Source organism: Gorilla gorilla, chromosome 5 (assembly GCF_029281585.2).
Source record: "Gorilla gorilla gorilla isolate KB3781 chromosome 5, NHGRI_mGorGor1-v2.1_pri, whole genome shotgun sequence".
NCBI classification, from domain to species: Eukaryota; Metazoa; Chordata; class Mammalia; order Primates; family Hominidae; genus Gorilla; species Gorilla gorilla.
Window position 1 is genome coordinate 99,290,705 of NC_073229.2, and position 21,780 is coordinate 99,312,484.

General features: G+C 35.5%; 1 protein-coding gene across 7 annotated transcripts in view; it reads right to left on the reverse strand.

The window, feature by feature from the left end:
- COL12A1 (collagen type XII alpha 1 chain) overlaps positions 1 to 21,780 on the reverse strand; it is a 122,138-nt gene that overhangs the window by 92,578 nt on the left and 7,780 nt on the right. For 5 of the 7 annotated variants that reach the window (XM_063707709.1, XM_063707710.1, XM_063707711.1 and 2 more), the window contains exons 3-12: positions 18,058 to 18,174; positions 15,432 to 15,575; positions 14,921 to 14,980; positions 12,772 to 13,035; positions 12,437 to 12,601; positions 11,588 to 11,761; positions 7,091 to 7,381; positions 6,288 to 6,890; positions 4,169 to 4,441; positions 492 to 764 (exon numbers count right to left, since the gene is read on the reverse strand). The exons of the other annotated variants lie outside the window; for them this stretch is intronic. In XM_063707709.1, coding sequence (XP_063563779.1) covers positions 492 to 764; positions 4,169 to 4,441; positions 6,288 to 6,890; positions 7,091 to 7,381; positions 11,588 to 11,761; positions 12,437 to 12,601; positions 12,772 to 13,035; positions 14,921 to 14,980; positions 15,432 to 15,575; positions 18,058 to 18,174 — 2,364 coding nt within the window. The remainder of the gene's footprint in view (positions 1 to 491; positions 765 to 4,168; positions 4,442 to 6,287; positions 6,891 to 7,090; positions 7,382 to 11,587; positions 11,762 to 12,436; positions 12,602 to 12,771; positions 13,036 to 14,920; positions 14,981 to 15,431; positions 15,576 to 18,057; positions 18,175 to 21,780) is intronic. 7 annotated transcript variants of the gene reach the window in all.

Below are 21,780 nucleotides of genomic sequence, written 5' to 3' on the forward strand. Positions count from 1 at the left end.
CACGTCTATAATCCCAGCACTTTGGGAGGCCATGTCGGGCAGATCACCTGAGGTCAGGAGTCTCAGACCAGCCTGGCCAACATGGTGAAACCCTCTTTCTACTAAAAATACAAAAATTAGCTGGGTGTAGTTGCATGCGCCTGTAATCCCAGCTATTTGGGAGGCTGAATCAGGAGAATCACTTGAACCCAGGAGGCAGAGGGTGCAGTGAGCCAAGCCACTGCACTCCAGCTTGGGCAACAGAGAGAGACTCTGTCTCAAAAAATTAATTAATTAATTAATTAAACAAATAAATCTATTGACACAAGTAAATAATGTCATGATTAAGTAAAAAAAAAAATTTTAACTTAAATCTAAAAGGACTATGGTCTAACATACTCAAATAATTGAAACAAAGTGTCTCATGAGTTTTTTATCTGGATAGTTGTCCCAATTTTCCCCTCTAGTCTAAGAGTTTGGTTGTCACCATATGATAAGCATATTTCCTCTACCTTCTTCAGTGGCTGCATTTCCAGTTAATGGAGTACCAGGTCCTGAGAAATATTCAGGAATTACAGATACTTCATATTTTGTGTCTGGAATCAAGTTCTCCAGCGTTCTCCTCCTCTGATTGGGTGGGGTGGTAACTTCTCTGCTCTCTCCACCAGCAACTGGTCTATATATAATTCGATATCTTAAAACTCTCCCTGGAGCTTGAGTCCAAGTAATTTTGAAACTATCTGTAGTCTCGTCTGTCACCTTTAGGTTTCGAGGTGCTCCTTTTACTGAAATAAAAAAGGAAAAATAGATTTTAAAACATAAATTGACTGACTTTATATGAAAAATACAAAAATTACCTTTTTATTACTAAATTATACCATTTCTCTAAAGAAATCCATGAGCAATTTATTTGCAAACATCCTGGTTTCTGTACTCATTTAGCCAGAGATTAACTAAATTCTGAAACAGCAAATATGAATTCTACAATATCCAGAAAGAAACTAAGTACTGTTAATTTTTTAATTACATAAAGGTGTATATAATAGTAAACTTTTAAAATAATAAATATTCTATCAAATGCTAAATTTATACTGCTATAAGCTTCAAGAATAAAAACAATTCATCTCTTTGAATATAAGCAGCCAAGACTTTCACTCTTACTACATTTTCTCACGAAACTAGGAAAATAACACCTAACACCCAGCTCTACCATATCAACCCACCCAACCAAACCGTCTTATCCAGTCAGTCCCACACTAACTTTTTATCTGTATAGTCATTTGACTTGGAGAATAATTCGACCATACACAGGACGGAACAAGCACAGAATAGGTACTTAATGAATGCTCATTAGATCTACATCTTGAAGCTAAGATGCACTATGGGTAACACCCACAGACTCATAATTTTAAATGCATTTTTCATTATGCCCAAATGAGAACATCATTTGGTTTTGTGTTTAGTAAACATGTTTAAATGACCTTCTTGCTCAATGGGTCCAACTGTCCATACAGACAACATATTCAGGAAAGATGAACTAAAGGTCTTTGTCTTCTCAGTCCACTGGAGTGAAAGCCTAGCACAACATGCCTGGCAAATAACACACAGACATTTAGAAGTTTATTTAAATATTCAACATATCAATAGATCACTCCAGGGAGAAAGAAAGGAAGGAAGCATATCTCTCTAGAAGAGAAAGGAAGGAAGTATATCTCTCTAGAAGAGAAAGGAAGGAAGCATATCTCTCTAGAAGAGAAAGGAAGGAAGCATATCTCTCTAGAAGAGAAAGGAAGGAAGTATATCTCTCCAGGAAAGAAAGAAATGGTAGTTGGCCAACTTACACCCATGATTCATTTTGTATTGGAAGGAAAAAGATTAAACGAGTCAGAACAAATCAGCAGATAGACTGATGGGTTGGAATCCTAGCTCTGAAGCTTAATAGATATGTAATTCTGAGACACAGATTACCCTAGCAGCAAAACATGACTATTTATAGGATTATTTAAGTGGTTAAATGAGATAATCTATGGAAAACATTAAGCAGAGCACCTGACACGTAGCAGGAGCTCTATAATTGTTAGCTTAATGAAAGTATTACATTGGAAACTTTCTTATCAACTAAAGAAAATTTAAATCCCAGATTCCATTACAGACAATATAACTGAAAAGACTTTACCAAACTCCATTGTAGTAGACCAATGACCAAAAACTAGAGTGTGTAGGAATGGAGTGACTTCTACTCAAAAACCCTGAGACAAGTCCTCTCTTGAGACAGATTTCCCATTCCCCTCCCAAAATGCTGAAAAGAAAGGGTCAGGGTCATCGAGCAGCAGTGTGGGCATTACAGGAAAAGCATCAGAAACTCAGAAATATCTGAATACAGCCTTCTCCCTTATATGACCACAAAAGTCATAAGACGAAAGGACTTCTTAGGCCATTTAGTTTATGTGATGGACTTCAGGAAGAAATATACCTAAACCATGCAAAAAAAAAAAAAGAAAAATAGCAATCTTATCTGAAAAATGTTTCAGAGAAAAAAGATTCTCCAGCTTTTATCAGTATAGTATGCCAATGTGCACCATCCCTGTCAGCAAATACTTCTTTATAACTATCTTAAATTCCTCACACTATTCTTTCAGGGTCTTTACCTCCTATTCCCAGTCAAAAGAGGAAAGAACAATTGACATCTATTGTCATACTTTGCTATGCTTATGTTAAAGAATAATTGCCTTGCCTTAGTCTTCCACTAACCAACTTAAATTGGTGCCTTAAATGTCAAACATAACAAAGTGTGTCCAAATATATTCAATTCTATCCAGTAAGGAGTACACATGTAAACAAATACTGCTTAAAACATTTGGCAAAATGTGCACACCATGTTCATAGCAGCAATATTCACAAAAGGTGGGTGCAGGCCGGGCGCGGTGGCTCACGCCTGTAATCCCAGCACTTTGGGAGGCCGAGGCGGGCGGATCACGAGGTCAGGAGATCGAGACCATCCTGGCTAACACAGTGAAACCCCGTCTCTACTAAAAAATACAAAAAATTAGCCGGGCGTGGTGGCGGGCGCCTGTAGTCCCAGCTACGCGGGAGGCTGAGGCAGGAGAATGGCGGGAATCCGGGAGGCGGAGCTTGCAGTGAGCCGAGATCGGGCCACTGCACTCCAGCCTGGGCGACAGAGCGAGACTCCGTCTCAAAAAAAAAAAAAAAAGGTGGGTGCAGCCCAAATGTCCATTGATGAATGGAGATACACAAAATGTGAAGCAGGGCGCCATGCCACACACCTGTAGTCCCAGCTACTCAGGAGGCTGAGGCAAGAGAATCATTTGAGCCTAGGATTTTGAGGCCAACCTGGGTAACATAATAAGAACTCCATCTTAAAAGATATGTGGTGTATACATACAGTGGAATATTATTCAACCATAAGTAGAGAGGGCATTCTGACACATGCTATGACATGGATCAACCTTGAGGACATTTACTAAGTGAAATAATCCAGGCACAACAAGACAAGTACTGAAAGATTCCTCTCAAGTGAGGTAGTTAGAGTAATCAAATTCCTAGAGATAGAAAATAGAATGGTGGTTTCCAGGAGTAGAGGGAAGGAGGGAATGGGGAGTTATTGCTTAATGGGTACAGAATTTCAGTTTTGCTAGTTCTAAAGATGGATGGTGGTGATAGTAGCACAACAAGGTGAATGTACTTAATGCCACGAAAATGTGCACTCAAAAAATGGTTACAATGGTAAACATGTTATGTATATTTTACCACAACTTTTTAAAAAGAAAATAATTTATAATATACTTATTACCAATATATATACATATATATATTTGCCGTAACTCTGTAAGTACAGTAAACAATTTCAGAAAGATTTAAGACATGACATTCCTGAAATGTGGGACCAAAAAAGATGGATAAACAGTATTTCAAAAGTTAATTCCATAATTATCAACAGTTCTCTAGGTCTCCTAACTTCAAATTCATCAAAAGAAGTCTAAGGTTTTTTACTTAAAAGTTATTTTTCTCTTTTTAAAAAGATTTATGAAAAGCTGTCTTTTAAAGATGCCAAATCTTACAAAGGCATTGGCAATTCTGAACTATAAAGCAGATGGTTATTACAAACTGTAACTTTGTAGTGCAATAAATTATTCATTTTTGAATAACAGTGGCAGAAACCCCATCACACCTTCTTCGGTGGTCTCCTCTCCAGCTAAGGGAATGCTGAAGCCATCCTCATACTCCGCAGTCACATTGACCAAATACAGGGTCTCTGGCTTCAGGCTGCTGAGAACAACACTGGTGCTCGATGCTGGCTCCACCACAGTGACCTCATCATCCCCAGCTGCTTCCTTGTAGGTGATGTGATATGAAAAAACATTTTCTCCAGCTGGAGACCAGTTGGTTTTGAAACCATAAGAAGTCACTTCTGAAAAACTAAGATCCTTTGGAGGGACGTAAGCTATTAAAAAAAAAAAAGACAGTTAAAAATGCTTGAATCTATAAAACAAAACAGTAACCAATATTTCAATGTTTATAAAATGGCTTACATTAATTTGGAAGAATGGTGCTCATTGAGACTACTGTACTGAGTACCTCATCTACATTTGACCATTGAGAGAAAGCCCCCCACAACTTACAACCCAATAAGAGATCTTGATTATTCACCTTGACTATCTATAATACTAACTTCTATTATTTAAATGACTGATTAAATTTGAATGTGAATTTTGAGATTCTTAAAGCAGTGGTAATAGAATGGCCTTGCCCATAATTGGAATATTTAAACCATAGCAGACCTAAAATGAACCATCTACATTTTCCCATTCATCCCTGGTACTTGGATATTAACCTTTGGTGGTTTGCAGACAAATATTTCAAAGTAAAAATTGAGGAATTTTTCCCAACAACAAAATATTTATTAAACTTAGCAGTTATTAAACTAAATCATAGAAAGAGACAATGTTTAACACATACAGTATATCCTTAGGGGGCACACAGTCAAAATAGAGAAACGAGAGAATGCAACATTATTAACAACCAAAAAAAAAAAGCAGGAAGGGTATGGGGGGCTAACGCCTATGATCTCAGCAATTTGGGAGACTGAGGCGGGTGGATCACCTGAGGTCAGGAGTTCAAGACCAGACTAGCCAACATGGGGAAACCCCATCTCTACCAAAAAAAAAAAAAAAGAAAAAAGAAAAATTAGCCAGGCGTGGTGGCACACTCCTGTAGTTCCAGCTACTGGGTAGGCTGGGGTGCGAGAATTGCTTGAACTGGGGAGGCAGATATTGCAGTGAGCATAGATTGCACCACTGCACTCCAGCCTGGGTGACAGAGTGAGACCCTGTCTCAAAAAAAAAAAAAAAAGAAAAGAAAACAGTACATAGGAAAGCCAACTGAGTGGAAGTGATAGCATGATAGTGCTAGGACAGTTACAGTTTAGGAAGGCTTAATGAAAAGGATGGGACTTTTTATTATTATAATACTTTGAGTTCTGGGGTACATGTGCAGAATGTGCAGGTTTGTTACATAGGTGTACATGTGCCATGGTGGTTTGCTGCACCCATCAACTCGTCATCTACATTAGGTATTTTTCCTAATGCCATCCCTCCCCCAGCCCCCCGACCTTCCTATAGGTCCCGGTGTGTGATGCCGCCACCCCTGTGTCCATGTGTTCTCATTATTCAACTCCCACATATGAGTGAGAACATGCAGGGTTTGGTTTTCTGTTCTTGTGTTAGTTTGCTGAGAATGATGGTTTCCAGCTTCATCCATGTCCCTGAAAAGGACACAAACTCAAGGGATGGGACTTTTAACTAAACATTGAAAAGTAGATCAGACAAATGAGGAAAATTCCAGATGTGACAAATGATGCCCAAAATGATTCAGGAAAGGAAATGCATAAAAAGAATCCAAAGGTGCAGGACTATATTCTCTTCACCTTTGAGCTGAAGGACCCAGCTCAGTATCCAGCACATAGTGAACACCCCATACATGGGATTTGGATTGTAAATGACACATACATATGATAAAACTTGTTCCTAAACCTGCTTGAGGATCTAGGAACAGAAACATCTCATGACTCTTACAACTAAACAGCTTTTTCACCAACTAAAATATGATCCATATCCAGGAGAAAGTCATATCTCGGAGCTAAGAAAACTAAGTTCAATCGTTTTCAATAACATAGGAAAGTTACTTTTTCGTGTCTATAAAAAGAATTGAACAAGCATATTATCCACGATTTTAGAACCAAAAATTCTTTGTTCATGAAGAAATAACTTCTACTCTCAAAGTCTACTAACCTTTCTTCTTTATAGCTGCCAATTCTTGCTCAATTCTAAGGCAGATAGACTGTGTGAGTTCAAAAGATATCCTCTGAAAAGCATCAAAATCTTCCACTGTGAACACATGGGTCTCTGCAGGAGGAGAGGCAATAGCTTCCAATTCTGAGCGAACGGCATCCTTCACACCAACTGCAAAGATTTCAACATCTGAATTCCTTAGTTTTATCGCAGGATCTCTGAAAGCATCCGATGATTTCCCATCCGTGATAAGAATCATGACCTTTGGCACATTGCTTCTTGATCCCTTGCTAGGCACAAATATTTTCTCTCTGACATAAGTCATTGCTTTGCCAGTATTCGTAGATCCTCCTCTGTAAGGGAAGGTGTTTATTGCCTCAATTATATCTTCAACTTTGGTGAATTTTTTCAAAGTGAACTCAGTATGAGGATCCCGGCTGTATTGGACAAGACTAATCTGGACCCTATTTGGTGAAATTTCAAAACTTTTTACAAGAACTTCCAAAAAGGCTCTAACTTTAACAAAGTTTGCAATCCCAATGCTATAGGAGCCATCAACCAAAAACACAATATCGGCTTTTATATCCACACCACGTGAGCATTCTGTAAAGAGAAAAAAAGTACATTAAACTTCAATACATATTAATCATTAAAATATACATATCTAGCTTTCTTAGTAAGCGTGCTTCTTAACAAAAAAACTATTGCAAATATTTCATTCAAAACTAAGTCCAAAGAAGTAAGGCATTCTGTCAAACAGATCTTCACATATTCCAAATACAATGATGCACACATTGACTTACCCACTTGAACTTTCATTGGCTGAGTCTTCTCCATTATTGAAATGGGTTCACTGGATGTCATTCCCTTCATGGCGGAAACACTGATCTGGTATTCTGTGTCTGCTGAGAGGTCGCGAACACTGAGCGTGGTTGTCTGAGGCCCCACACTCAGAGCGTGCTGTCGGCTTCCTGCAGTCATTGGTGTGAGGATGACTTTGTAGCCAGTCACTGGACTAGGAGATGGACTCCAATTTAGCTTAACATATTTTGAAGAGACTTCCATGGCAATCAAATTTGAAGGAGGCTCAACAACTAAAAAGTTACAAGCAGACAGTGTTTAATAACAGTGAGATGTAACCTTACTAATTTGGTCTTTAGGTTTGGACCTTCAAATCTCCTTATTCAAATTAATCCTAAATACATTGAAAAGAGTTGCCCAATACCCTCCTCAGTCCCCAATTTCACATGTCCCTATCAAACCAAAAGTGGTTCAACACTTGGCTTTTAGTCAAATTGCTGAGAAGTTAATGGAATAAGAAAGTATTTGGAAGAAATTAATGTTGGGACACCTCATGCCTAATTCTTCTCTGAAACCAACATTTCCATTCTGGTTTTGGTATTCACTCATTGTCTTCATTCTCAAGCACCAAAGTAGGCACTTGATAAATATTTGTTAAATCAATGCTTCATTCAATTCTTTAGGGAATTTTTCTCTCTTAATAACATCATAAAAGTGTAATCTTTAAAAGATACTTTATAATATGCCAAGAAAGAGAAAGCATTTAGTAGTTCTTAAATGACAGGTTCTTATAATTTTAAACAATTTTATTTTCACTAGTTTCAGGGTAAGAAAAAAAGTTCAACTATGTTCACAGTGCCACCAAACAGAGGGGAAACAATGGCTTATAACATGCATATTGACGCATGCATATCAATCCTCTAAAAAATGGTGATCCTTACTCAACATACAACATAGTCACGTATTTGACAGTTAACACATAAAGTATTTTAAGATATTTCAGACAATATCAAAATTCTGGATTTGTCAATGGAATCAACTTCCCGGAAGATATAGTTATAATTTTTTACAAATCAACCTGCAGGAAGTGTGTGTAAAAACAGGCCCAAATTTACACATCGCCTCCTCAAAAAAGCAACCAGATGTAGGACATAAAAGTGATGTTTATACTGAATAGGCAAAAGCTGGAAGCATTTCACTTGAAAACCAGCACAAGATGAGGTTGCCCTCTCTCACCACTCCTATTCAACATAGTATTGGAAGTTCTGGCCAGAGCAATCAAGCAAGAAAAAGGAATAAAAAGCATCCAAATATGAAGAAAGGAAGTCAAACTATCCCTGTTTGCAGATGATATAATCCCTCTAGAAAACTGCCATGTCTCAGCCCAAAAGCTTCTTAAGCTAATAAACAACTTTAGCAAAGTCTCAGGATATAAAATCAATGTGCAAAAATTGCTAGCATTCCTATACACAACAACAGTCAAGCTGAGAGCCAAATCAGGAATGAAATCCCATTCACAATGGGAGTTGTGAATAATAGAATAAAATACCTAGGAATACAGCTAACTAGTTAGGTGAAAGATCTCTACAAGGAGAACTACAAACCACTGCTCTAAGAAATCAGAGATGACAATGGAAAAACATTTCATGCTCATAGATAGAAAGAATCAATATCATTAAAATGGCCATACTGCCAAAAGCAATCTATAGATTGGCCACTATTCCTATTAAACTACCTTGAGATTCTTCACAGAACTAGAAACAACTATTTTAAATTTCATATGGAACAAAAAAGAATCCGAATATCCAAGGCAATCCTAAGCAGAAAGAACAATGCTGGAGGTGCACACCATCTGACTTCAAATTATGCTGCAGGGCTGTGGTAACCAAAACAGCATAGTACTGGTACAAAAACAGACACCTAGACCAATGGTACAGAATAGAGAATCCAGAAGTGAGACTGAACACCTACAACCATCTGATCTTCAACAAACCTGACAAAAACAAGCACTGGGGAAACGACCCCCTATTCAATAAATGGTGCTCAGATAACTGGCTAGCCACACGCAAAAGACTGAATCTGGACCCCTTCCTTAGACCATAGACAAAAATTAACGCAAGATGGATTACAGACTTAAATGTAAGACCCAAAACTGTAAAAATCCTGGAAAACAACCTAGGCAATACCATTCAGGACATAGGCCCTGGCAAAGATTTCATGACAAAGATGCCAAAAGCAATTGCAACAAAAACAAAAATTGACAAATGGGATCTAATGAAATTAAAGAGTTTCTGCATGGCAAAAGAAACTACCAACGGAGTAAACAGACAACATACAAAATGGGAGAAAATTTTTGCAAACTATGCATCCAACAAAGGTCTAATATCCAGCATCTATAAGGAACATAAACAAATTTACAAGAAAACAACACACAACCCCATTTAAAAGTGGGCAAAGGACATAAACAGACACTTTTCAAAAGAAGACATCCATGTGGTCAACAATCATACCAAAAAAAGTTCAACATTACTGATTATTAGAGAAACACAAATCAAAACCACAATGAGACACCATCTCACACCAGTCAGAATGGCTATTATTAAAAAGTCAAAAAATAACAAATGCTGGTGAGGTAGTGGAGAAAAAGGAATGCTTATATACTGTTGCTGGGAGTGTAAATTAGTTCAACCATTGTGAAAGACAGTGCAGCAATTCCTCAAAGAACTAAGAACAGAAACACCATTTAACCCAGCAATCCCATTACTGGGTATATACCCAAGGAATATAAATCATCCTATTATAAAGATAAATGCACACGTATATTCACTACAGCACTATTCACAATATCAAACACTTGGAATTAACCTAAAACCCTATCAATGATAGACTGGATAAGGAAAATTGGTATATATATACCATGGAATACTATAAAGCCATGAAAAAGAACAAGATCATGTCCTTTGCAGGGACATGGATAGAGCTAGAGGCCATTATCCTTAGCAAACTAACACAGGAACAGAAAACCAAACACCACATGTTCTTGCTTATAAGTGGGGGCTAAATGATGAGAACACATGGATACACAGAGGGAAACGACACACACACTGGGGCCTACTGGAGGGTTCAAGGTAGGAGGAGGGAGAGGATCAGGAAAAATAACTAATGGGTACTAGGCTTACTACCTGGGTGACAAAATGATCTGTACAACAAGCCCCCATGAAACAAGTTTATCTGTGTAACAAACCTGTACATGTACTCCTGAACTTAAAAGTTTTAAAAATGAAAATAATTTTAAAAATAAATATATATATATATATTTAAAATGATGTTTAAGTAGAAAATAGTAGGAGGGAAGCCACAGAGATGTCACATGGAAATTTGGCCAAACCTGAGGGATACAGAGGCAGTACAGGCTAGTCCAGCAGAAGAGAGAAGCCTTAGGTTAGTCCAGCAGAAGAGAGAAGACACTAAAGAGAAATGTGAACACCTGTGATGCAGCCCCAGCCCCCTACACAGGGAAAGTTCCAACAGTGGCAGAAAAAAAGTCTGGCCTACCCTTGCATACATGCAACTGCATCGCAGGAAGAATTAAACTGTTTAAAAGATTGAGTAAAGAGAAGTAATCACAGAAAAGTGGAGGTGAGTGAGATGGATTTTATAATAATACAAAGCAAAAAGGTTAGATAGTAGACAGTAAAACAAAGGATAGAGTGAGAGCCCATGAAGTAATGAGAGGTTTTGAGACAGAATTAGGGCCAATGAGCATTTTGACAAAATGTTCAGAGATTGAAGATTAAAGAGTTTGTATGATTGAAGATGTCACTATTTAGAATTTATGTTTAATCACATCGATTCTCAAGCTGAGAGGAGAACAATGATGGAAAAATATAAAGGCTTTGGGTTGTTATTTTTAATGTTCAAAAGGATGCTTTTGAAATGTCTTTTCTTTCTCCCATGTATTTAGAAGTAATAACTAATAGAAATGGGAGAATTTTCTAAGGGGAGGATCACATTGACTGATCTTTGAAATATTCTTAAAAGCTTTCAAAACATTACGCAGAGTATAATGATAGAAAACCCTTGTCCTTAGCTAGTTAACAGAAACATTGTTATTATTTTAAGTTGCAAATGTCTTTCCAGCCCATCAATGTTTAAATCAGAGTGCAAGGTAATTAAAGCAAGTAGCAGAATAGCATAATCAGACAGACATTCAATGTACACAAAAGAGTCTTAAAGAAAAGAGTAAATCATAACTTGTTCCCCACCAAAAAAATTTTAAGAACTGTGCAATGATACATTTTATTGAATGTTCCACCAGAAGGAAAAACAATACAAATGGTATCAACAAGTTGAGTTGCTAAAAAACAATACAATGGAGTATACAATTGGAGAATCACTGGAAGAAATATTTAAATAAATATGTCTACTTCTAAGATAACTATAAATACTCAATCAATGGAAAAGACTAACACATGGGGAATGCTACACAGTCTACTCACCTTCTTCTCCACTAACCAATTCACCAAGTTGTTCATCAACACCTGAGCACACCTGGGAGATGATCTCATTCTGAATATCCACTATTGCATCAAAGTTGGCCACATTGAAAACATGGTTCAGTGAAGGTGTGGAGGCAATTTGTTTGAGTTCTTTTGCATCTGCAGCTTTAATGCCTTCAAAACAAAAGGATAAGGACATATTGAAATGGGAAATGTGCCAACTGACTTGGAGAAGTTCTTCGTTTTCTCCGTCTTTCACAACTGAAGACATATTCAAATCGTCATTAAGTCATAAGCCAGAATTGCTTTGCTTCATAACGAATGTGCAACTGTGCGGATAACAAAAACATTTTGTAATTTGACATATAGTGGTCAGCCAAAGAGGAAAAAATGGTTGGTTAAACAGAGTGGGCTTTCATCCCAACCATACCATCGTATGTCTTTGCCATCTGTAAAGATAATATTTTTTCTTCCAGAGTCCTGAATAAGCTGGAGCCCTCTGAATTCTTCAAGTATTACATAATATAGGAAACACATAAAAAACATTTAATGATAATACAAGGAGGATCTTTATTAGAATCATTGGCCCAGCATTCTTTGAAAAGTAGAGAGCTGGCAAAGAATGTGAATACCACCTTCCTAAATACATATGCTAAGGGAGTTATATGAGGGAAATAGATAAGCAGAATTTTTACTTAAAGACAATTTAAGTCTTTAATATTACACTATAAAAATGCAGTAAACACTTCTAATAGCATCCTTCCTTGAGGAATCAATCTTTCATCTTCCTAAACATTAAGTATACTGTAGGACTTGTAAAATGGAAATAATTAACTGAACTTAACCTACCCAAGGAGAAAACTTCAACTCCAACATTACGAAGCTCTCTTGCTGGAATTTCCACTTCATCCTGGGATTTTCCATCCGTAATAATAATTGCCACTTTAGGAAAGCCAACTCTTGCCCCAGAAGATTCCGTGAAAGTATTTTTAACTAAATAATCAATGGCATCCCCTAAAGGGAAAAGAAACATGTTCATTTACTCTGTACTACACAATTTTTCCAAAGTCAAAAACTATGTGAACAATGTCAAAAGTATTTAATATGTAATAGGTAATGCATCATTTCTTTCTGAAACAGACATTTCATTTATTTTTAACTTTAAAAAAATCTGTAGAACATACCTGTCATTGTGTTGCCACCTTTATATGGAATTTTTTTTATTGCAGCAAGAAGTTCATCCCTTTGGTAGTACTGATTTAAGTTAAATTCAGTCCTGGTATCAGAGCTGTATTGAACAACTCCAACTCTTGTCTTCTCTTCCCCAATGTCAAAAGCAGACACAAGAGCAGCAATAAAGTCTAAAATGTACTTGAAATTATTTCTTCCCACACTCCAAGAGCCATCCACGAGGAAAACCAAATCAGTCCAGGCACTGACAGAGCATTCTGAAATACATTTGATATCTTTTTAAATGATGCTTTATTAAATCAGCTCATCAATACATGTTAACATTGCAAAAATGTTGGCTCCTTAAATCATTCTGTTCGTTAGAACATATTCACCGATTGTTCTTCACCCACATGCACAAAGAAATATACTATTTTACTAACAACACATAGAAGCATTTTCAATGCCTTTATCAAGATGAATTCATGGAACTAGATGTCTTTAAATTGCTTTATAAGACATTATACAAAAAGAGATAAATAGATCTATAACCTGCTCTCCGGAAGCATAAAGTCCAAGTATTCGTGCTATCAACCTATCCATTTTTATAAACTATACCCTCACTCTTCTTTACAAGTACAAATTTTATAAAACATTTAGGAGTCATACAAAAGAAATATAAGCAAAGGGTTTTTATTCCTTGGTATTTATCAACAAATAAATACAAAATAATTGCTGTACCATTCAAGGAAGTGCAGTTGAGTTGAAGACCTAATTTGTTAATATTCTCTTGCACTTTTCAATATAATTGTCTAAAGTTTGCATTAGGGTTAGTCTAGAGGGCTAAGGGAGCCTAACAGAAGTAAAAACAAGCATAAAATTATGCAAAATAGCCAAAATATATAGTCCTAATTATCAATATATTTAAATTTGACAATTAAAACCTACTTTTAGTGAACAAAGAGGGTAAACAATTATTTTTATTCAAAAGTTAAAAATCCATGTGGTATCCTGAAATTATCAAAATACAATGATCAGCTTTTGTAACTGAATATGTTATCTTTCCTTCTTTCTATGGTGGAGGTCAGGTTGGTTTTATGAAAATCTGTATTTGTAATGCAATACCAAGTGAATTTTCTGATGATGATTTTGTTCTTGCAGTCAGCTGATAGGTAATAAAAGAAGTATTTGGCTAGGAAGAGAAGGAGAGGGTGCTGAAAAATTTTGCAAGCCAAATAAATACAAGTTGTATGCTTAAATAAGTTTTGCACACTATTTAATAGGTCAATTTAAGCCTATTAAAAAGTCAATACTTGGCATAATACCTCAATTTAAAATAAATAATAATTGTTGAAAATATTAGCATCTGAAATAATGATAAACAGTGATCTGGAGGGGATATTTCCAGATAAAGAGACCTTTGTGTTTATAATCTTTTTATTGTCATTCTGGGTCATAAATCCAAGTTTTATGAGATGACAAAATTAGAAGTCCAAGAAACCCCTTAAGGATCTATCCCCATAAGTCAGAAAAGCAATATAAGACAAAAGGAGGCTAATAACTGCAAGATCTAGACTAAATAAAATTGCTTTCATCTGATTACAAATGCACCAATTTATAAGAGGTGTGTTACAGAGACTCTCAAAAAGGTTACAACTACCATCAACTAAGGCCATGTAAATAACCTAGAGAAGAGCATAACATACACATAGACTTAGAAAAGTATTTTCATGGCAATTGTATTACTTTGAACACTAGCTGAGGGCATCTCTCTCATGTTCCAGCCCTGTATTTCTCACATATTCCTAAGTACCACCTACTGCTATCAGTTTGTCTTTGAGAAATGAGTTGAGTCCTGAGATGTGCTTTGTTTTCACCTACTGCCAAAATCCTGCAGGAAAGGTTGGACACACACAATTTCAAAACACTCCCATTGAAAAGAATATCTAGTAAGTAGAATGAAAAACTAGCTAGAATGTCAGAACTTAGGTTATAATGACTTAGTTTTACATTATTTTTATATTGTCTGTGCTCCTTCTAGATAAAGCTTATAGAAATTAATATAGGAATAAGATCAATCTATGTATATAATTGGAACATCTGTTCTATCCTACATTTATGACTTCCATGAATCTAAGCAAAAATAGTAAGAGAAACACTCACTTTGTATCTCGGTTTTTCCAGGTTTCTTCTCCACTGGCTTTGTCGAACTACCTGTTTGAACTAAGTTAAAACTTTATTATTACAAAAGGAAATGAACCCAAGCAGATATTCTCTTTAAAATAGAATAAATATATTATATTAGTTTTTGTTATTGTCTCTTAAATGTATGGCTCTGCCCAGCTGGTCATAGAATACTGCCAAATAATCATTCCCTTACAAGTAAGTTATTTTAGTGATGTTTTTGAGATATTTCAAAAAGATATTCACATTGTTGTCCAGCAAAGTTTAACATTTTTAATGGTCTTCATTCATAACATTCCTGCTGTTTCCAGAGACCAGAGTTATAAATCAGGAATGAATTATTCATGTCCACTAATAACTAGGATAACAGAAAAAAATAGTTAGTACTGGTATAAATTAATTTTGTATCATAAAAGATTAAATCTGAAGTTGGAAAAACCTTCTGCAAAATAAAAATTATACAAATATTTTAATTTATATGTGTGCTTACTTGTTAGTTGTCCTATAACTGGTACACTTTCTTCTACTTCATCATATGAAGTTATTGTCACCACATACTCTGTTTCAGGTACAAGTTCTGACAATAAAGTTTCAGTGGTACTAGCTGCAAGGGTAAATTCTTTAGTAGGCCCATCTGGAAATATAAAAAGGAAAAATATGAATGCAACAAAACATTTTTCACATATAACACAACACAATACATTGTAATTCCCAGAGGTACGCAAAATCTGAAAAATTCAGTATATACATTTTTTCAGGACACTCAAACATTATTTTTTACTGCCTTCCAAAACTAAAATTTTGAATTTTAGAAATTTAATAAATGGACTGGTATTGCTTTTATTTGTTACAATCATATTTAATACTTGTTTGAGAATTCAAGACATTTCTAGTTTAAAGGTATACCAGAATATCGAACTAAAAATCTTTCATTGGTTTTGGAGACTAATGGTAGATAACAGTTTTATAAATGAGAGATAAAGCAGAGAAAATGAATTTAATTTTAAATTATGCATTGGAGGAGAGCAGAGAGAGAGAAATAAGAGATGAAAATAAACTCAAAGAAAACAAACCCCATAGGTTAAGACCAACCCCTAGTGGGAAAAAATCTGTGTGGAAGCAGTGCATATTCCATACTCAAATGGCTACATGCCTTAATAGGTAACATTGACCTCTGCATTGACTTAAGCAGGTATCAAATATTTCAAGGTCCAGTATACTAGGTGTTTACTTATATTTTGGCAGTTATGTACTCCCTTCTAGATTCTGTTAATTCTCAATTCAATCAGGAAACCTGGTGGTTCCTGGGAATTACGTGCCTGATGATATTTTTAATTATATTGTTTTCATCAAAATATAAATAATTAGGAAAGATAACAGGTGCACCAGACCACTGAAAAATGCTCTTGGTTTGCAGGTGGAACATGCAAAACCAACCAAGATCCCCAGAGGACATCAAGACACTCAGACTCTGCCAGGTTGGGTAGCCCCAGTGCCAGTTTTGGAAGTGTTAGGTGTCAGTTATTCCCAACATCTAGAAACTGGATGGACCCTGTTAGAACTGATTTTCTGATTTGGAATGAATATGTTAACTGCAAATATATTTGGGGAGAAAAGATTGAAAGAGAAAAAAGTAAATTTTTTACCCCTTTTTAAGTTTTTAAATCATCTTTTTAAAAAAAGCTATGTTTCCTGGTAAATCAACATGTAAAATCATTGGTATTTTTAAAGGCTAAAAGATAGATAAACACAGTTCTAGTAATAAGTTGTGTTGACATCTTCCATCTCTACTGTAAGCCAGTCAAGACTTCTTCCTACCATTTAGCCAATGTTAGTGGAAGTAGTTATTTTCTTTCTTTGTTTTTTTTACTATTTTTTAAATTATACTTTAACTTCTAGAGTACATGTGCACAACATGCAGGTTTGTTACGTATGTATACATGTGCCATGTTGGTGTGCTGCACCCATCAACTCTTTACATTAGGTATATCTCCTAATGCTATTCCTCCCCCCTCCCCACACCCCATGACAGGCCCCAGTGTGTGATGTTCCCCTTCCTGTGTCCAAGTGTTCTCATTGTTCAATTCCCACCTATAAGTGAGAACATGCGGTGTTTGGTTTTTTGTCCTTGCAACAGTTTGCTAAGAATGATGGTTTCCAGCTTCATCCATGTCCCTATAAATGACATGAACTCATCCTTTTTTATTGCTGCATAGTATTCCATGGTATATATGTGCCACGTTTTCTTAATCCAGTCTATCATTGATGGACATTTGGGTTGGTTCCAAGTCTTTGCTATTGTGAATAAGTGCCACAATGAACATACGTGTGCATGTGTCTTTATAGCAGCATGATTTATAATCCTTTGGGTATATACCCAGAAATGGGATGGCTGGGTCAAATGGTATTTCTAGTTCTAGATCCTTAAGGAATCACCACACTGTCTTCCACAATGGTTGAACTAGTTTACAGTCAGTGGAAATGGTTATTTTCTCATTCCATTTTAGAACTAAAAATTAATCAATAGAGTTTGGTTCTCCACATTTTGGCAACATTATTAACACTAAAGATAATGCCTGAGAACAAGCAAAACAAGTTTTGTTTTGTTTTCCAAGGATTCAGCCTAGTGTCTATGGAATCCACCTAGCCAAAGTAAATTCTTATCTGTCATCATGGTTGTTTACCATTATCACAGAATGGTGTTTCCTGGATACTGAAATGTGTAGGACACTGGGTAAGGTGTAACAACTTACTTCATCAGCTGATACTTTAAACGTTGAAAAGATTAAGTAATTCAAGAAGAATGCCAAGGAATGAGGATTTGATTCTATAAGATCAAAGGTTACTAACAATATTCTGATCAGGTAAAAATAGAGTCAGTTTTTAATAATAACAGCCCACCACAGCAAAACATGTTAAACTCAATAACATTAAAATATAATAGTGGATACTAGACTGGAAATCTGAAACCTGAGTTCAGCAAATGTCTGGTGACATGGATCAAACCCTCAGGCTTCCTAAAGCTCAGCTTCTTCATGATGAAATGGGAGAAGAGGTGGAGATTGAGTTATATCATCATGATGCTTCTGTCCTAAAACCCCAGTCTCAAAACTTACCCGTTGTAGGGTCCACCGTTATTCTGTAACCCACAATTGGATCAACTGGTTTTGCCCATGACATATGAACAGTATTTTCATCTATAATTTTAAAATTCAAGTCTGAAGGTGGGTCAACTGCAAAAGAGAGAGTTTATATTATTAAACTTTTCAATGTCACAAAATGGTCAATTTAATTAATAAAGAATTGTGTTGAGCAAAGCTTTCTAAAATTGTCTTTGCATAAATTTGTTTCCAACAAATATAAAAGATATGTTGTTGGATAAGAATAAAACTAAAAGCTGACAAAACATCAGAGAGTATACATATTACAGAAGACAGCACAAAACACTTTTGATTCTTGAGTTGCTAGGTCATTCAAGAATGGCCAGCAAAATCAAGCATAATAGAAACATATTTGGATACAAGTACATACAAGTACAATGAAATCACATATAATAACCACATATGCAAACAATTCACATAACAATTAAAGGAATTTCGATACATGCTGAGTGCATTTTGAACAAGCATGCCAAATCACAACCTGCTTACAACCAGAGAAGTTAATTCAAACATTGACATAATATGTTTTTTCCCATAATATGGACAAGAATCAACAATGGTTTTGGTTCATTCTCTGCATTATTTGCCTTGTAATTATTCATTGTTATTTGATAAATTTCAATATGTAGCAGAGATGAAAAATATATTTTAATGAAAATGAGGAATCATGGGAAACAGTTATATCTGACAAGGAAATATACATTTAAATGTATATTCATATTCATAGGCAAGTATTCAAAAATAAGTGATGTTAATAATTTATAAATATATAGTGATATTCAAAAGTTTATAAAACTAATATTCTGCCTGTTTACACCAGCTTGCTGAATGTTCCAGGGTGTAAACCAACATTATTATTTCCTTTGCAGCAGGTATACTCCATACTAGAAAGGGCATTTTAGATTAAAATGCCAGTATGGTCCTTTACAAAACAATGGTTAATTATGAAAAGACAACATCAATGTATATTTATGGACATTTATTTACAGAACTTAAAGAAAACAGTGAAGAAGGATCAGTGATCTGAAGACATGACTGCGCATAAAAACTTGGAAAAGTCAATGACAGGAATAACTGAAAAGTACAGAAAGAAATAGTTTACATACAAAACTATAGAGCATCATGCATGTGTCAATGAAATGTTGACTTGTTTTTAGTTTCCCACAATGAACAAAAGCCTCCATGTACAGTAGTCATTACACAAAGACGTTTCCTAAATATTTTATAATGATATTCTCTCTACAATGTTCATGCCTCATCATGCAGCATTGTACTGACTCACTGTCAGTGCATGGTTGATGAATTAAAAATTATTACTCTTGAAACAGGTCAACAAATTAAGATGACTTTCAGCGACACTCTTCTTAAAATGTTTTAGTCTGAAAGTATTCCTTGTGAGTCAGAATTTTTGCATCTGTTTTGAGAGATTACAATTTCCTTTTAGGTTTTTTCAAAGGTCAATTAAAATACACTAGCAGCTTTGAGACATGAGTCACAGAATTTAACTGGGGTTAAAGATTTATGTAATATTAATAACATGTTTTAATGGAAATAATTAAGCAAACATTTGCTTTAGTGGACTGCTGCGTCCAACTGTAGGAGATGGCTTTTTATTTTTATTGGATATACTAGTATTGGAATGAATGTTATATTCTTACTATCCATACACAGGCAGTGAGATTAGACTATTAATCTACATGCATAGTTTAATTACTCAACATTCTTCAGTCTTTAATCATATTTTGAGGTTTAGCTGTACTCATCACTTAGTATAACATGCATGCAACAGATGTTAATAGGACAACGGGTATTAAAAATATCATTATAAAATATTGTTCCAATAGCAATGGCTCAGGACAAATTTAATGCAAAGGCAGACACACTGGCCTGAGCATGCTTTTAAAAAAAATCAGTACATGGAAAAACAGTACCACCAACCTTGGAAGGAAAATGACCTGAAGCAGCGGACATTAGGTTAAAACTGCTGAAGGGCAGTAGCAGCCCCCCTTGTTGATATCCAAATGACCAGGATTCCAGATAAACTGAAAAATTGACTGTGGGGAAAAGTCTTTAACATTTCAGAGGATCTTGAGGTGTTCATAGAAACTGTGGTATGTGGGAATCAAAGTAGGAAAGAATGGCCAACCCGCATGGGTACAACAGAGAGCCCGCTTCACTTTTCTTCTGGCCGATTTTATTGCATGTACAGCTTTTCAGGCATGCCATTCTATTTGTACATTTGTTTGTTTCATGAAAAAATAATAATAAAGCAGATGTGAGTGTATGACCCGTGTCAACATAAATCAGTGCTGAAAAATGTACTTTATTAATTTTAAAAATATTTTCTTTTACATAAAAATAATTCATAAACACCATCACATCATCACAGAGTCTAAGTGTTCCCTAAGACAATGCTGATGCTGGAAATTTTCTTTTCTTTTCTTTTCCTTTCTTTTCTTTCTTTTTTTTTTTTTTTTTTTTGAGACGGAGTTTCGCTCTTGTTGCCCAGGCTGGAGTGCAGTGGTACGAACTTGGCTCACCGCAAACTCAGCCTCCTAGGTTCAAGCGATTCTCCTGCCTCAGCCTCCTGAGTAGCAAGGATTACAGGCGTGCTCCACCATGCCTGGCTAATTTTGTATTTTTAGTAGAGACGGGGTTTCTCCATGTTGGTCAGGCTGCTCTTGAAGTCCTGACCTCAGGTGATCCGCCCTCCTCGGCCTTCCACAGTGCTGGGATTGTAGGAATAAGCCACTGTGCCCAGCCCGGAAATTTTCAATTATGCACTAGCTGCATATTGATTATAACTGCAAAGAGCCATAGTTGCATAGGATGAGAATCCAAACCAAGAGAAACAGAATGAAAATTACAAATAAATAACAACCTTACATATGTTCAAAAAACCTGAATACTGACAGTGAAGAGACTAAAATTTTAAGTATCTTTATTCTTATAGTTTAATTTCATATTTACAGATAATGTTTTTTGTTATCAAAACGCTATGCTATGAAGACTCATTCTGATGAAATTTTTGTTACATAAACTGGCAGGATTTAGGACATTTTGGGAATGATTTATAATAGCTGAAACTTGCTGAGTGTTCTCTATAACAGGCAGAGAGCTGGTTACTGTGTTGCTGCTTTTTTCCTTATAAGAACCCAATGATGGGCCTTATTATCCCTGTTTTACAGATAAATCAGTGAAATTCAGAGAGATTAACACAGCCAATAGGCAACAACACTTGGATTACATGGTTTGACTACAAAACATACAGTTTTCTACTGTACTAGATTAAATGCAAAGTAGAAGAAATATTTCCATCAAAAATTAACTTTAGAAAACAATATTTATATGTAGTTGCTTTTAACCCGTTTATACCTGAGGTTGCAATTTTTTGAATTTTTGTAATCAGACCTTGGCAATGACCTTGAGCAGTAGGATATAAATCACTCCCACATGCTTAGCATTCCAATAGTGGAACACTAGGCATAAATGGGTTTAATATATACGTATTTTTAATATATACCTATACTTGTAAATATAAACAATATTTATATGTAGCTGATTTATATATACATACATGTATAATTATATGTGTATATATTATACATATTACATATGTATTACATATGTAATATTGTTATTACATATTACATATTATTATACATATATACATAAATA